This window comes from Mycetomoellerius zeteki, unplaced genomic scaffold (assembly GCF_001594055.1).
Source record: "Mycetomoellerius zeteki isolate Tzet28-1 unplaced genomic scaffold, Tzet1.0 scaffold106, whole genome shotgun sequence".
NCBI classification, from domain to species: domain Eukaryota; kingdom Metazoa; phylum Arthropoda; class Insecta; order Hymenoptera; family Formicidae; genus Mycetomoellerius; species Mycetomoellerius zeteki.
Genome location: NW_017255975.1, coordinates 1515180 through 1532723, shown reverse-complemented (window position 1 = coordinate 1532723; position 17544 = coordinate 1515180). Strand labels below are relative to the sequence as shown.

At 38.7% G+C, this 17544-nt stretch overlaps 1 protein-coding gene across 1 annotated transcript in view; it reads left to right on the top strand.

Annotated features, from left to right (window-relative positions):
* LOC108724916 (uncharacterized) overlaps window positions 1–9003 on the top strand; it is a 45225-nt gene extending 36222 nt beyond the window's left edge. The window contains exons 2-3 of the mRNA XM_018451623.1: window positions 3342–3494; window positions 6406–9003. Of these exons, the coding sequence (XP_018307125.1) occupies window positions 3342–3494; window positions 6406–7413 (1161 nt within the window). The 3' untranslated portion in view covers window positions 7414–9003. The remainder of the gene's footprint in view (window positions 1–3341; window positions 3495–6405) is intronic.
* The last annotated feature ends 8541 nt before the right edge of the window (window positions 9004–17544 follow it).

Here is a 17544-nt window from a genome sequence, read left to right as displayed (position 1 = left end):
CAAGCTGAACAATATAGATTTCAATATTAAATTACAGCGAATATAGTAACTCTCTTTTAAATCACTTCTGATAATTTTGTTATTAAAAAATGAATAGAAACTTTTCCTTGAAATTTTATGATTATTAAAAAATAATTTAAAAAATAATGTAAAAGATTTTCCTACAGTTGCTTTTTTATGTTCGAGAATAAATTTGTTGTCTTATTTTTCATCCAATAACATGTCACGCATTTTTTTCTGAAATTCTCGTTTGCTAGAGAAAAAAAATCACTTCCGTCAAGATTCGTTTTTCTTAAAAACTTCTTTCAAATCTTGTATATATGTGTCACGTTGTTATCTTTTTTCAATAATTGCTCTTTCAGGAAGATTTTAATCGTATCGCAGTTGATTAGCACTTCACGATCTTGAACACGACTTTTATAGTATCGCAAAAAAGATTCAGAATCGAATGGTCACATTTAGCGTTGAGCATTAGAAGTGAATGCGGATCTCACCGACGTATCTTTATCTCGAAAGAGACGCTGGCGAAAGTGAGATCGGGCTCTCGGCTTTCCTGGTAATTTGACAGAGCGATAAAGCCAGTTCTACCGCTCCTTTGACCGGACAGATGTTGATTCAACGGTCATTGATGCATTAAATGATCATCTAATCATTGATGTAGATGTTGTGAGTAAAGGTGAGGGTGAGATGCGCTTAATTAGCTTGACCGTGTAACGCGAAGCGACACTGAGGGCAGCTTGGATAAAGGGCTAAATTTATCCCCGATAGTTCTTTGAGCCCCTTTGGTTGGGCACTTATTGTATGCGTGCACGCACTTCCGCGTTTTAATTCTCTGACGCAGTACTCGGTGTCTATCGCATTTAAAAGTCCTATATATAATGATAATAAAAATCTAAAAGTATCTCTAAAAGCTACGATAAGACAATTATAATTATTGCAGGAAGTTCTTTTGTATTCCGAAGATATGAGAGGCTTAATAATTTCAGAATAGGCATTTCTAAGGTGATAAATCGTCACCGACGTGCTTTAACCCTTCGTGGTTACACCTCCTGAGAATTTTATGTTGGTCACACAGGGGGCAAAATGACCCTAACATATTTTAATTGATTGCCGTATTTACAGCTTTTGTTTTTTAAAATCACAAAAATTACTGAACATACTTTAAACATTGTAGAATACGGAAATGCAGTGGTTTTTTTATAGTTTTTAATTTTAGCATATTTAAATATTACCTCGGTAGTCTAAAGGCTTAGGACGCCCGTACGGAATACAAGAGATCCGAGTTCAACTTTCGGTCGAGGTAATATTTTTCGCAATATAAATTTATTTACAGTTTTTCAATAAACTTAAACAGTAAATTCATTGACATCTTCTCGATATGATGCCTGATTGAGTATCAAATTATTAAAAATTGCTTGTCAATTTAATTCGCGATATTACTACAATAGTTTAATTGCGTCCGGAAAAACAATTCGGCGCGCGCAGTTCGAATGACTACAAATAAGGTATGCAAGTACATATATAGTATATATAGTAATTCAGATTGAATTATTTAAGCATTAAAGATCTAGCTTTGACCATTACGGTCATTACTTATATTTCTTATTGTTGAATTTAACGTATTTAAAAAAAATCGCAAAGACACTGACATCCAAGAAACAATATGGGACCGAAGGCGCAGAAAGGGTATTTTGAACTTTGGATAAATGACAGTTTAAGTCCCATTTTAAAAAAAGACCTTAAAAATATAAAGCCTCATACCTTTTTGGGGTCCCCTCTATCCTCAATGACCACGAAGGGTTAAATAACAGAGGAATATAATTTCAAACAAAAGATGCGGTCAATTTAAAAGCTACTTTTTGTGGAATCTGTCTATATTTAGATCTGCCTTACGCACATTCCGCAATAAAAAGATCTCCATTCGACTCTCTGATTGACAAACTTTTGAATAAATGTTCGGATTTATATTCGTAAATGTATACTCAATACCGATTTTCTATTAATCTAATTACGTTCTGTATCTTTATCGAGACACAAAATTGAAGCAATTAAATAAAGCATTCCCACGACGATTGAAAATTGTTTGAATTCTGCATAAGTCCATTAATGCCGTGCTTCGAAGAGGGCAATTTGAAAGCGATAATTATTAATTCGAGCGAGGGTGATTTTTCCCCTCGAAAGATTGCGGCGGTTTGCGAATGTGATCGGATAGGCGTCGCTATTGTTATCCCGCTTGACCACAGCCACTTAAGCCCGTGCGCTAAACTCCACGAGTTCAACTTTACCCTTCAACAGGTGTTTAGGGAAATACAATAATGTCGCGCATGCGCGTCGAACTTCTTGAGGTCGCAAAGTTCGCTGGAACAATCTGACCGCGACCATGCCCGCGGGCGATGCCGGTACTTAGGACGAGATTAATTAAGATTACGCAGAACGCGCCGCGGTTCTCAACCCTGGTCCGGACAAAGACAAATTTCGCGCAGTTAATGAGGAATTCCGTTAATGCAGGCGAGATAGATAACGATGAAGTTTGATTAGGAGGTTGCATTGCAAGATAAAATCCAGCGTCTATACTTGTCTTAATCAGTCTGAGTGAAATTCTGATTCTAGTGAACGCATCTTTTTAAATATAAATGTATTATTAAATAGTTTTCCATAATATTGTGACGTATTTATTGATCTTACGTATAATAGAATAAGAACAAAATTATTGAAAAAAAGTTTTTCTTTGGAATCACAATTGACGGAAATCTATTCTTTTACGATATAGATAATGTAGGAAAACGTAGATAGCACATCATATTGGCTTAATACAATATATTTAATTTTGTTTTTTTCCAGATTTACTAAAACTTTATAGTTGCAATCACAAAAATTGTAATTATATGATTAGTAGTTTTTCTTTTAATTGATGTAGCAAAGAAGTCTATTTTACCGATAGCGAATAATAAGAAAGAGAAAACTGATTTACCAGTAGTCGATAAAGTAGACTGTTGAAGTCAACGTCGGTAATAGCTTGTGAACTAAACACGCTTACCAATTGGGAAAGTTGAAGGGAAGTTACCTTCTAGATAATAGGTGGCGTTTGAATATAATATAGTTCTTGAAAAGGTTTTAAAAAATATATTTATGTGTGTAAAACGTTTGATAAAATATCGAATCACTTAAATTATATATTCGCTTTGTCTAAAATTGTCAGATGACGGAGAACGCGAAAATATAAAATCATATCTTGCTATTTATTACTAATAACAAAGTAACATTTTATTGCATATTAAATTATTATAGTTACACATAACAATAAGTTAAATTTCTTATCATTTCGTGTATTCTGTTCACAGGCGTTAAATGGTGCCGAAGGTACAGTCCCACCTGGAAGAGTGTATAAAAAAGTCGCGATTGTGGAGAATTTCTTCGATATCATCCACGCCGTTCATGTTGATCTCGAAGGACGTCCTGGGAAACATGCTGGTCAGAAGCGCACCTACAGAACGGTAAGTTGTGGCTATGATTTAAAAAATTTCATATTTAAAAAAAAATTATATTAAAAAAATGTACGCACTTTGTCTTCTCAGTTTAGAAATTTAAAACGTCGCACGTAAATAAAAAAAGTACTATTTTATAATTAAAAACGTAAGTTGACGTCTCCAATTGTCGAGCCCCGCAACCGCTCATTGCGCGTAAACGATATCTCTCAGTATTGGAGTCTTTGGTATTAGACTCGTCACTAACCATCGAGTATCCGTCGATCCACGAAGCGATCGAATTCCGAATTCGGGCGCTATCGGCAAAACGCGGTGAATTCCTGCATGGTTGCCCGCGACACGCGATATTTACCGTTCCCGAAGGAAGGCATCGAGGCGTTCAAGCGTCGAACACTCGATACCACACGTCATCTCACATGTTCCGGCGCGCATTCGCGTAAACCTCTCTCTTGGGTATCATATCTGTTCTCTCGTTCTCTCTTCCTCTCTCTCTTTCTATCTCGCACCCTCAGCACACCGTCTCTTTCTACCCTTCATCGTCGGCCCCTGCGACCACCCTCCCACTCTTCGGCCTCCCATCCTCTCTCCTTTCTCTCTCTCTCTCTCTCTCTCTCTCTCTCTCTCGCATGCCGCGATCTGCTTGTGATTCAAAACCTCAGGACACTTGTTGCATTGCCTGCTTACTCACACACTCGAGCGTTTGCGCGACGGTGGAACTGTTTTACGTTCAAGTCGGCGTTAGGCGGCGGGATTCATCGGCTCCAGAGAGGAGAGCCCGCGTTATGTCACAGTGCCGCGTTGCGCAACGCGATACCACTACCGCCGTGTCAAGGATGGTGGATTTCGAGTTGATGCTGTTATATCGCAAGGGTTGCAGAATTGACCGATTCGGTACACGCAATTTACCTTTGACGACTCGCACCTTTAATGCGCGTCCGATCGATACGTTACGTGTTACAGTTTATAGCGCGCAATTTGCCGTTCGAAGTTAATCGGAAGTTCCCGTAATCGAGCGAGAATAACGCGCGAAACTTCCGCTAAGAGTTCTGTTGAAAGTCGTAAAGTTGCAACTACATTTAAGAATGATTCATTGATTTATATTTATTGTGAAATCTTTTAAATTCCGATTCAGAGAAGTATAGGAATAAAGGATAAATGAAAAAGTCTTTGTTAAATACGAAAAGCTAAATGTAGATTCTGTTTATTTAATGTATAATCTGTTTACTTAATATATAATCTGTTGTTTCATTATACTTAAACTCGCGGTCTCGCGTAAAGAAACACGATAGTGTCACTGCTCTTGGCTTAGCGCCGAGACACTACCGTGTCTCCTGAAATATATTACGCAATAGAAAATTTGATGTTTATTAGATATAAGTACTCGTGATTCCCTCAGCAATATCATATATTAAATATTATCATCGGGAAATATTCTAGTTATTTAATAATTTATTTCCGTTTTGCCGGTACTCTGATGCAACCCGTTATCCTTTCACAAGTCTGAACCGAATATTAATAACTGTGGACTAACAATCGATTAAAAATAGAATACATTAGTTCGAATTTTCACCTGAGAAACATCTTTTTTTTTTCGCTTTTTATTTTCTGAGTTCGTTGCGAGATTTCGGATAAATCTTATCGAATTACTACCTCTTCTTCCATGGAACTGGTGTAGTTATACGCACACGTATATATATCAGTCTCCGTCGGCTTTCTCGGCCTCTCACGGAGGCTGCCATCCACCTTGATTAAGTTATGCCGCCCTCCCCCCCTTCACTTTCTCAGAGAGAAACGTTTCCTATTAAGAGGCGGCGAACATCCTTCCGGCTGAACACCTCCTCTCGCAGAAGACATCAAAGTTCCGTTATACTACTCATGAATTTTCCCCAGTGGGCGTCACGCGTAAAACGACGCCACGTGACAGCGTTACTCGGAGAGCGGGAAGGGCCATTCGCGCGTGCATTAACGTGTCGATTGACAATGGTAGTTGCGCATTATTATTGCACGAACGTGCACTTGGGTACGGCGCCTCGACCGGATGGAATTGCTTAATTACCCGACCGAACGATATTTCTGCCTCAATATACGCCGTGGCGCAACGTTTGAGAAACGAAGATTTGGTCGATATACCCTATTTCGATAGTCGCTGTATCTCTGTCGCATTTTTAGTATAAAATCTGGATTAGAGCCTTATTCCTGTATTAGCACATACGATTATCCTAAAATACGCTGTATGAAATTATTTTCCTACACCAGGAAGACTATCGATTTTGTCTATCGAAATGATATTAGTAATATTATCTGGACATTTATTTTTATCTTGTTTGAAAGATAATCCCCATAATAAATTATAAAAACTTTTTACAATAAGGTTAAAGTAATAATAGTGCAGTACTAACCCTTCAGATATCATTCTTGATACGGCGCATGTTCAGTTTTTTAAAAAAATTATTTTTTTTTTTTCGAAATTTCTATGTATTTTATTGCTTATAACAGTTTTTACTTTATTGCTTGTAATCATTTTGCTGATAGAGATATATACATTAATTTATTTGATGTTGTATTCCTTAATATCTGGTGTTTTGTTGGTACAGAAAATTTGTTACAATATGTTCATTTTTATAAAAGTTACAAAGTTTGGTTGGGTATGCCAACATAGCATGTTGCGTCAGTAATAAAATGATATAATGTGGCATTAAAGATTTAAAATCTTATCAGTCGGCAAAAAAGTGGAGCAAAGATTTTTTCGAATATTTAAAATGTAGACAATAAGAATCTTATTTAAGACCGTATATGTGAGAACACAATCGAAAAACTAGAAATTAAATGCCTATAACTGTCGAAGCTGGATTTTTAATGCTTAAATAATTAAAATATAGAAGTTTTAAAGAGAGCGGTTTTCTTTCTCTCTTTGTTACAGATTACAGAGACGTATGCATCCCTGCCGCGAGAAGCAGTAACGCGATTTCTGCTAGGTTGTACGGAATGTCAGCGACGTCCGCGGACGCCCAGTCCAACAAACTTATCTAATCAGTCGCAGTCCACCCAGCCAGCGACACTGGGGACAACGTCAACCCCGCTGAGCCCGAATCCCGGTAACGCCGCTCTTGCGACCTCGTCGTCGTCGACGACGACATCTTCATCGGTGCAAAATAGCTCTAAGCCGCGTAACAGCGGCCAACATGCGTCATCGGAGGGCAAGAACTTGCACAACTACAGGCACCAAAAGCAGCACAAGACCGGCGCTGGTAGCGCCGCTGCAGACTCGAAACTCGACAAGGACAAAGATGAGAAGTACAATCCATTGAGTATTACGAACTTATTGAAGAAGGAGCCGGTAAACGGTGGTTATCTCGCGAATTCGGATGCTTTGCCGGAATCGAGGAGAACGCCGGAGTCGGATCGAGCGAGTTCGAAGAGCTCGGCATCGTCAAAGAGAAAACGGATGCTGCCGGAGGGACGGACACCCTCGCCGCAACCCAGCCAGCCGTTGCCGAGGCCATGGAGCCCCGGGCTGGACCCCAAGAACACGCCCATCGACTATAGCTGCTTACCTATCACCACCTCGTATTTGAAGCATCAGCAGAGACTGCTCCAGGAGAAGAACAAGGCAGCCGCTGCTAATACGCTGAGAGAGCCTGAAACGACGGAATCGAAGGCCGTCACGACACCGCTCGTCGAGGAGACCGAGAGCGCTGAGAGGGAGAGATTTTCACCGGCGACTGGTCTGATCGACACGAACCTCAATCTACTGGCGACCATCCAGCATCTGCACTGCCAAGTGATGTTGGCGCTCACCGAACGATTGAGACCGTCATTCGCGGTGCCGAGTCCTTCAATTCTACCACCGGCATCGACTAACGTTTTGGCGGGTACGATGATGATGGGCACGGAAGTTTCGGTTCAAACAGGAGAGAATCATTCGTGAATCAGTAACGGAAAGGAAGAGAATGCTCGATTTTTATAGTGACTTTCTTCACCTCTAGGAGGTGCGTAAAAGGCAATGTATTATGATTATCAAGAAAAACGATAGATTAGTATTTCCGTGAACAGAATTAATTCCCATCGATAATACTGCCTGAAAGTCTTGCATATATCGAGATTATATATTCGTTCTAGACAAGCGTTCGCGATAAAAAGATTAAGCCGATCAGACAACGGAAGTGTGCATTTAACAAAAAGACACGTGTTAAAATTCGACCGCCTTATTTGCGATTTTGTCACAGTCACGCGGTTACACGAGGCTCCGCATACAAAATGTCGATCGCGGTCACTCTTCATCTTTAATTCGTTCCTAAATACGGTATCCGTTTGATGTGCGCGATTGCGAATACAGCGATGGCTGCTCGCCATCCCGCTTTTGGTCGAGAAGCGAAACGACAGATAAACGCAATTACATATTGAACCGGACGGGATCGATTATTGTCGTCGGTGCTCGTGTCACATATTTCATCCGATCAGGCCGACCAGCCTGACGCTTGCTTGCGTTCGACGTCGCCCGATATAGACGACGGGCCAAGCGAGCAGAATAATTCCCCAAGTCTGTCGAAATACGGGTCGATGTGTCAGGGATTCGCGCTTTCTATGTCCGATATTTAGAAATCCGTTACGCGGAGAGCGGATCGCGATCCGTTCCAAATCGATCCATCCAGACGGGGCAAAAGCGACAGTCCGCGCGACGACACCGCGAAGGTCCTGAATATTCAACGAGCCAGCGAGATGGGGTGAGTCCGAGAGGAAAAGAGAGGGATAGAGAAGGAGATCCGATTTCTCGTTTTCGGGTGTCATCCGACGAATCCGACAACATTCAGCGTCGTTGTCGACCTGACGAATTGTCTTTCATCTTTTAAGCGCGACGATTCGCTCCGACTAATTATAACATGTACCAAAATGGTCAATTGATGCTTCAGATGAATGATGAATTTTTGTATTTTATCGTCTTCCCGTAGTGAGAATATCCCGGCGCTAATAATTTCTGTGTTATAAATCATAAAAACAGATTGCGCAAGTTAAGCTTTGGAGCGATAAATAAATAATGTAACATTACCTGTCGATACTGTTCAATCTTTCAGAGGACGAACTTTCTTTTAACAGAATTTTATTTAAGGCTCGTTGGAGGAAAAAAGAGAAAACTTTTCCGGGGGAACATGCTTGTCGAGTTTGAAGTAACTTGTTTCGTCTTTTTGTCTGTTTAAGCGATGTAATACCCTCTCAATCTCGGACAGTATGAATTAATATCGATTAATACGCGATCGAGTAACATCTCATTGACAAGGAAAGGGCCGGCTGCATCTAGTCGGCGTCTTATTCTATCTTTTAATCGTAATAATATCGCGCGTAATTACGCGCATTGGGGGGATATCCAAGGCGAGCCTGAATGCGCGACTCGTCTTGTAACGTTTCGCCGAACCGGTCGAGATCCGGTATTATAATATCTGCGAGCCGCAAACTTCTCTTATATTGTACTAATTGTCATGTTATTGCCATTATTAATGCAGCGACTTTTGAACAATACTGTGTCGCGACTGCCTGATTAGACATATTATTTCATATGAGAAATTGAATGTAATTTTAATTAAACATATTTTATATCTGTTTTAAATGAAAAAATGTGCGTTAGTATTATATGATACAATATAATCTCCTCTTTTATTTATTTCATTTTTAAAAAATCTTTTAATTTTGCTTCTAGAATAAAAATAGTTGAATTATATATGTTTTGGATTTATGTCTTTTTATTAAAATAATTAAAATGCATGTCAACACGATGTTAATTTAATACAATTGAGATTTACTTAAAAAAAAAAAAAGAAATACTTTGGTTGCTCGTGTCATTTATGAAAATTACTTGCAAGTGACTGGCTTAGACATACCTTCGTAAAATAACTTGTTCATTTAGCGATCGCCGAATCCGATACTGAATATATACCAAAGGCAGCATCACTTCGAGCTCTCGCTTTGAGAGCGACTCTCGTCTTCGTAGAGCAAACCGCAGGTAAGATGAATCGGTTGCAGTTAGAAATCGATTGTTTCTCCCATCGAGACCACGACGACAGTCCTCGGGCGGCGAAATCCGTTTCGTGTCCGATTGTGTACGTAGCCTAGCCTCCTCCCCACGTGTATGATATTACTCGAAGTAGCTCGTCTTTCGTGTATGATATATAGCGTCGTTAGCCGGTGAGGAAAAGTAGGTAAGGTACACCGGTAAAATAGGCCTTAAGGTGTGCTTGCAGACAAAAAGATGTTTATACTAGAAGTTCGATAATTATCGTGAAAGTAGACGAGGGTTAAGAACCCTTGAGAGTGTTATCGGACATATTATATTATACATATTATATTATATATACATACACATATATATGTGTATGTGTGTATATATATATATACACATATTATTTTGTACATAATCGTTGTATCATAGTGCGTATAGTCTATACCGAGCAAGAGCGCGTGATTATATTATTACAACGATCGTTCTTTTATCACGGTATTATGTATCGCTATCATTATTATTATTATTATTATAATCACACGGATGACTACTATTTTTAGTACCATTGCTCTTATCGCTCTCTCTTATTATTTTATTATAATTATTAATTATTATCACATGAGTATTATATTACTGTATTAATGTTATTATATTTAAATTGTGCGCGCAGAACAGACGGGAAAATATATGAAATTGAAATATTCAAAAATATTGCATATATAATTTATACCATATCCAAAAGAGGTGTATTCTTTCCTGTCTTCCCCCGATGTCTATTTTAATTTTCAAGTCCGCTTCCCGTTTCTATATTTTTCCTACAATACCTTTTAATTAACGTTCTCGTTCAAGATATAGTTTGGTTCTGAGAAAGCAATTGTAAGAATTAACGATTGTTTATTTCTGACATAGCATTTTGTCGTAACGCGTAATAGCGCCGTTGCAAGTAATCGCCAGATATTCCGGATATAATGAATATATTATACACAGGAACGACTGTGCGGAGTGCTCAACTACGTCTGTTCCATTGCGACTATCGCATTATGTGAATGTAAGTATCAAGTTTATATCCAATCAGCATTCCAAAATGCCCAAAAAACTTTGATCGATCGATGGACATGTGCAATACATCGAAGAGGGACGATCTTGCGCGCCCAATGAACGCAATTGACACCTCACCCCCTCCTCCCCCTTCCTTTTTCACTTCCTGCCTTGGTACTAGATAGAAGCAGTCGCTTCGGCGTCTGACGTACTTTAATATCGCGAACAAAGAGGACGAAATGATCGTGTTGCCTTTAACAAAGGAGAGGGAAGGCAGCGTCGACGACTCACCTGCTTTCTCTCTCTCTCTCTCTCTCTCTCTCTCTCTCTGTCTCTCACCGTGGTGCGAGGATCGTTTCTCGCAGAGGAGGCACCATAGGTAATGCAGTCTTTACTCATCCGGCTGTTGCCAACGTTGTAGCGACCTCGTTCCATCAACTTCTACGCGTTCCCCCTAGCTAGCTTTCCTTCGTTTCCTCTTTCCCTCCTCTCCTCTCGCTTTTTCTCTTTCTCTCTCTCGTTCGTTGTTTCTGTCTTTCCCTCTCAGCCCTCAGCCCTCAGGAAAACTCAACCCCTTACCCCCAGTTCCAATAAGGCTGCCGCCTCCACTTCGTTTCCACCTCCTGCTCTCCCTCTGCCACCCTGCTCTGCTTTTCACCCTCTGCTTCTCTCACGTGCTCTCCCTCCCCTCTTTCGACTGCGTCTCCCTTTCCTTCTCTCTCCTTCTCTCTCTCTCTCTCTCTGTTTCTCTCCATCTCTTTCTCTTTTGCGCACCCTCAAGCAACCCTCCGTCGTATCCTAAAGCCCCGCTTCCACAGAAGAGCCAAGCCTCTCTCGCGCTCTCTTCGCCACGGCATTGTTGCTATCGATTTGGACTTGGAAACGTGTTTTTCTTCGGATATTTCGTGGCCACCGCTGGTTACGACCACTGCCGCTCGACCGGATAACGAGGATTCTAGGAAGGCGGGTGTATGTCCAACCCTCGGTTCACCCTTTTTTTCGTCTTTTTCTACGTCTCTCTGAGTTTCCACATTACCACCTCCGCCGTTATATTTCCCGCGCTTAAGTGCAGCGCGCCTTTTGCGCCCGCAATAAATATTTGATTTTACGTGCGAATTTTGTGTATTCGTTCCTCTCTCGTTTTCATCCGTAGATTTTTGCTTTTCCCAAAGTCTGTTTACCTCATCTTTGCTACATTTGTGCATTCGCCGTATTTATATAAAAATTAATTTTGCAATCTCTCGATGGCGCACGATGCAGTTTCAAATTAAATTCATAACAAAATCAATACAAATAACCTTATAACTGCTTTTTAATCATTATAAATAATATACTATTTATGAAACATATACTATGATAGTATATGTACTATGATAACGAGCAATATGATTCGTTTATTCGATCAAAGAATGTTTCAAATTTCCCTCTTTTTCCCTTGTTAAATTTATTTTTCATATTGATATCTTTTTATTATATATAGTAAAATTATATATACAATATTTCCATTTGTGGGGGGAAACAACATATGTGGAAATACGACACTTAAATAATGATTGACTGATACACTTTCCGCGTTTTTGTTTTCTGTATATTTTGCGATTTGACTGCTTATAACTTAATTTACTTTTGCACTTTTTGCGAACAGCTTTTATATAATTTAAATTTAATGTTCCTTTAATTTTACTTTTTTTCTTAAAATTTCATGTACCTTTAATCGTGTTTTTTTCTTTCTCCAAATTTCTTTCTACTCTATTAATTTGTGCTGAAAAGGATCAAAAATATGATTGAAATGTCTGCGATACCTACGCAACACAATAATAATAATCATTAATACGCATTAGTAATCGTGTTTAGCTCTTGTTGATATTTTTTATTATTATCTGTTTGATTTATTATCACAATCTAATTTTACTTCAATTTATATTTACTTCAACATATATACACATACGTACATATACGAGTATATAAATAAAAATATTGTGAATGTTTTGAGTTGCAGTCATTTTTCTCCATCATGCTACAAATTGTTTTTACTATTTTATCGATTTTCGGTTATTTTACTCCCGACTCCGCTTTTATATCAAAGCAGTAGTCGTGATCTGACAATTCGATACCGATAAGTCGCCAGCGGAGTTTGACGCGATGAGAAACTCCCATTAGACTCGATGGCCGTAAGCTGCGTTCCCTCAGAGGTAGACTCGAACCACTTTCGTCGTCTTTGTTACGCCGAGATGTTCTCCGGCTTGGCTTCGATTGTTTCGCAAAGGCCATTGAGGAACCCGTGCCACTTTACGAAGCTGACGCGTCGCTGCAAATAGACAACCGGGACGCCCGGCGGCGAAATAAGGAAATCGCACGAGAGATTTCAACGAACGTTACGATATTAAGCTGCACGTGCTAATGTCGACTACATTTGCTTGTGATACTCTCGCAACTTTTTATCAAATGTCTGAACTTGTACTTAGAACAGTTTAAAGGTTTATACATACTGACATCTTTTTTTATTACACTTACAACAGAACTTAAGTAAGTAGTGCGTTTATAGCAAATATAAGAAAACACATGATACGCGTTTCTTATATTTATAATTTTAATTTCTAAGTATTGCATTTGTTGTAATATTATTTCAGTTAAAACAATATTGCACTTTTATAAGAAATAAGGATATGTATTTCATATTCATATTGTCTTTATTTGTAAATCACAGTTTTCAGTTACTCCAAGTAAAAGATTTTATATAGAGATGTGTACATATTACTTTTATACAAAATTTCGTGTTACTTTAGTTCATTGATTAAGAACAGGCCATAGTCAGCAGCTTCGGATTCAGATCGAGCGACGTAGAAGAACGTCGGAGATTTCAACGATCGGCCATACTTTGGCCGGTGTGCGTGTACATGCAATCCGCCAATGCATCGCGAAGAGTGCGCCATTGTCTCGCGATATATTCGTCGTTCATCGCGCTGCTATAATTCTCGTTTCCGATGGACCATCCGATTAAGGCGCATCCCCCGCGCAATCCCCCGTGACCAGCAGTGGCGATATTACTGGGGGCTTAACTCGATTGAACGGCGATTTAACATTTCACCCTCGCTGGCTTGCGCGACGTATGTGACGTCCATTGTCCTTTGGGGATTCCGATTAAAAGAGAGAGAAAGAGAGAAAAAAAAGGAAGGTTTACGTGGACGAATAGATGACGAATAATGATGACAATTGGAATTTTGTGATTTCGAATTGACTGAATGTAAGATAAGTGATGACTACATTATTGCATTAGTTCTTTCATATTTCATGCGATGAAACAATTAATCTTGATAATCTCAGTGATCATAATAAGACGAAAAAAATTTCTTTTTTGCTTTAATTTCTAAAAAAATTGTCTATTAGCATCGGAGACTCTGAATGAGACTCTTGGAGATATAATTATAAGAAATATTTTTTAATTCAATGCCAATAATTATGTAATGCGATTTATATTTTTAAAAATATATAGAGGAGAAGGTAGTATTATGGCCAGTATATACGAGTATATTGTGGCCTCCCTTAATATCTCTGCTATTATACGAATCCTAATGATTACTTATGGAATTATTAGTTCAATAGCTCGCCATTACACCATGACGCTAATATTACCAATACTCAATAACCAGCACTTATTATAACGCATTTTTACTTTCTAGTATTTCGAAACGTTTCTGAGGTACACTTTAGCATTTAATTACACTTACTTCCCCCCTCATTTTTTTTTAAATTTAAGCGTATTATCACACGAATATATGTATTTTTGTGTGTATTATTTGCTATTTAACATTTTATTTGACTATATATATTTTCACTTATGCAAATTTAAACAATACCATTTTGCTATAATGTGGCTTTCTATAGATATTGATTACTCACGACCTCTTTTTTGAAGTTTTCATATCAAAATAATTATTTGATAATCGATTATAGCTTTACTGTTAATCTGTAGTTTATATTATGTATACCATTTTTAGTACTGAGATTTTTAATACTGAACAGCTTATATGCAGAAGTTATGTGAATATATATACATTCATTTGCATACATTTTAAAATGTTTAAACTTTTTTGTTAATTTTGTAACCAAATACTGTTTTCTAAACAAAACTAATATTTCAAGGCTATTTTTATGGAAGGCCACATTATCACCCATTTTTTTCTTCGAGTCATTATGCAATGTCGCCACATTTTATTAATAGTATCCTAAGTAATAAATATTTCGTAACTTTAAGTCTAGAATCGATTCAACAACATTTTAACGAACGTAATTATCAAGTTTTAAACTTAAATATTGATTATTAACAAAGTTATTGTGTAAAATATAACTGGGATGCCATAATATCACCTTCTCCTCTATACACTTATACGGCAAAGATAATTCGAATGATCATTGATTCCATATTTTGATTGAACGGTAAGAGAAATGAACACGCTGCAACATCTGCAATCTTCTCGCTTTCTAGAATATCGCAATGTATTTTTTAGAGTATCGCATGGTATTTTCGAGAATTTGTGAAAAACACTCCTAGGATCACATCGTCGATATCGATCGCATCTGCGTCATACAAACAGAATCGTAACATATTTGCGAACTCAGACCTGAGTTTCCGTGCGGCATTTTTTCACTGTATTGCCTTTAGCATACGATAATCTAATATTAATCGAAATTCAAGTTCAAGTTAAGCTAATTAAACTTTTATCATTTTTTTAACTACTATATATATATATATGTATATACAGAGCACATTTATTCAAAGAATGTCCTAGGAACGTTCTCAGGACATATCGACGTTCTTTGAACACTGAGTGATCTGTGCTATACTACTGTATGTGTATATATAGTATATACCATACTATTATATGATAGTTGTGTGTATGTATATTTGATTATAGAGAGAGATTATTAGAGAGAGAGAGAGAGAGAGAGAGAATGAGAACAATACATTTTGTTATTCAAAAAATTGTTCACAAAGATGCGAAAGACAGACTAATTTACGGTATCGCAAGAACGAATACCTTATAAAATTACATAAAATTCAACAATATTGTAATTTATATAACATATTATAATTTATACATATATATTACAACGTATCCGAAATCCTTTCTTTTTATCTATCTTGGAACAATTGCAGCGTGTACATTGAACATTTACAGAATAAGATTGCGCTAGATTCGAAATTCAGTGAAATTATTGCGCGGTCGACAAAGCGGGTGAAAGCGCGAAGGGTGAAAATGGGCTGAGGACTCGGATGGCTCGTCAACGGTACTGTCGGCTATTGCAATTCGTATCGCGAGTCGTGCGGGAAGATCTCTTATTTTCTCGTTGTATCCGACGAAACCTACCTATATCCTAGAGCGTCTACCCTCATTCCGAGCCACTATTTCCGCGTACCCTCGTAGCAGCAGTAGCAGCAGCGACGGCAGTCCTCTCCGTGTTCTCTCGACGTCCGACTCCGGCGGCTCTATCCTCCACGGAGGAGGAAGAAGAGAAGGAGGAGGATGAGGAGGATAGTACGCCGAGCTCTAGAATGTAAGGGATGATTTTGGAGATAGCTCGAGGGTCGCTCCGGTACGTAGGAGTTGTAGGTTGGCGGACGGGGTGGTGTGCGGGGATAGGAACGGTCGGGTCGAGACGAGTGGTATAGGAGAGAGCTGCCACGGTTAGAGAGGACAGAGAGAAGGCAGAGGGCGAAGGCGAGAGGAAGGAGAGGTCGGAGGATACCGGGGAGTAGTATGGTGAGTGGTGTGGGTTTGCGAAACGGGGGATGCGATTGGGATGCCTCCACGCGCGGGGGATCGAGGGGGATGGTTTGAAGCTTGGGGAAGCGAGCGGGGGACGCGACGGGGATGGAGGTGAGTCTGTGGAGTCTCAGGAGGGTGAGTTTGGCGCCGAGGTGTCGGCCTTTCTCTCCGATGCTGCATGCGTGTAGGTTTCCGTGTATGTGGGTATCCACGCTCACGCGCGCACGTGGATGTTTCGTAGCTGCGCGCGGTGACTCTGACTTGCTTAAATTTAAATAAATAATCCGCAGATGCACGTGGCGCTGCGTTACGCGACAACATTGATCTAAGCGGATCGCCTTGCGGTTCGGGTAATTGGCATTCGCGACCGACAATGAGCGGGCTGATAGCGGCCGATATCGATCGGCGCCAATGAGCGCGATGTAGGTTACGGGATATAACGGACAGACGTGTACACGTCGAGCGTGGTAGTAGGCGGTAGGTACAGCTGGCGAGGAAGTTTATTGGGATTTAAGGAGATCAAACCAGGAAACCTATTTCGCACCTTCCGACCTTTCAGTCTGCGACTTTGTTTTATTTTTTAACGGAACACACGAATCGAAGAGAGGCAAGTGGATATATTTAATACATCGCGACTTGAACATTCACGTTACAAAAATAGACATATAAGTATATATTAGTCTAATCCACAATGACTCGATATTATTTAGATTTGCTAAATTAATAAATGTAAAAAAAAAATAAATTACATTAAACAATTAAATAAAAAGAATTATGAGCCAAGCAAGATGTTTGATGTTAAAATTATAAAACAATGATACTTGTAAAAACATCAACAAACGTTTTAACTTCAATCGTGTCATTCTCAAGAATAAGAAATACAATTAAATTAGATGCGGTACTATTGATATCAAAATAGCAGTTAAAATTGTATAACTAAACTTACAAAATTAAAAAGAAAACACTTTAAGTTTATTTAACTTTAAGCAGATAAATACATAGTTTATTTATTTTAAAAATAAGTCATGCGTTTTGATGAAAATTTGAATTTTGTGATACCTACCTTAAAATTAAGAAAAAGTTTTATTGAACAATTTGTAACGGTCTATATTTTACAAATACAGATACGGTGAAAGTTCTTAACAAAAAGCGACAGTTTTCGTTGCGAATAATGTTCCAACCTTGTAAATTTTCCGGCACCAACAAGAAAGTCATGAATATATTACAAGACAAATAACAAGATGCGCTTTACAGATAGACT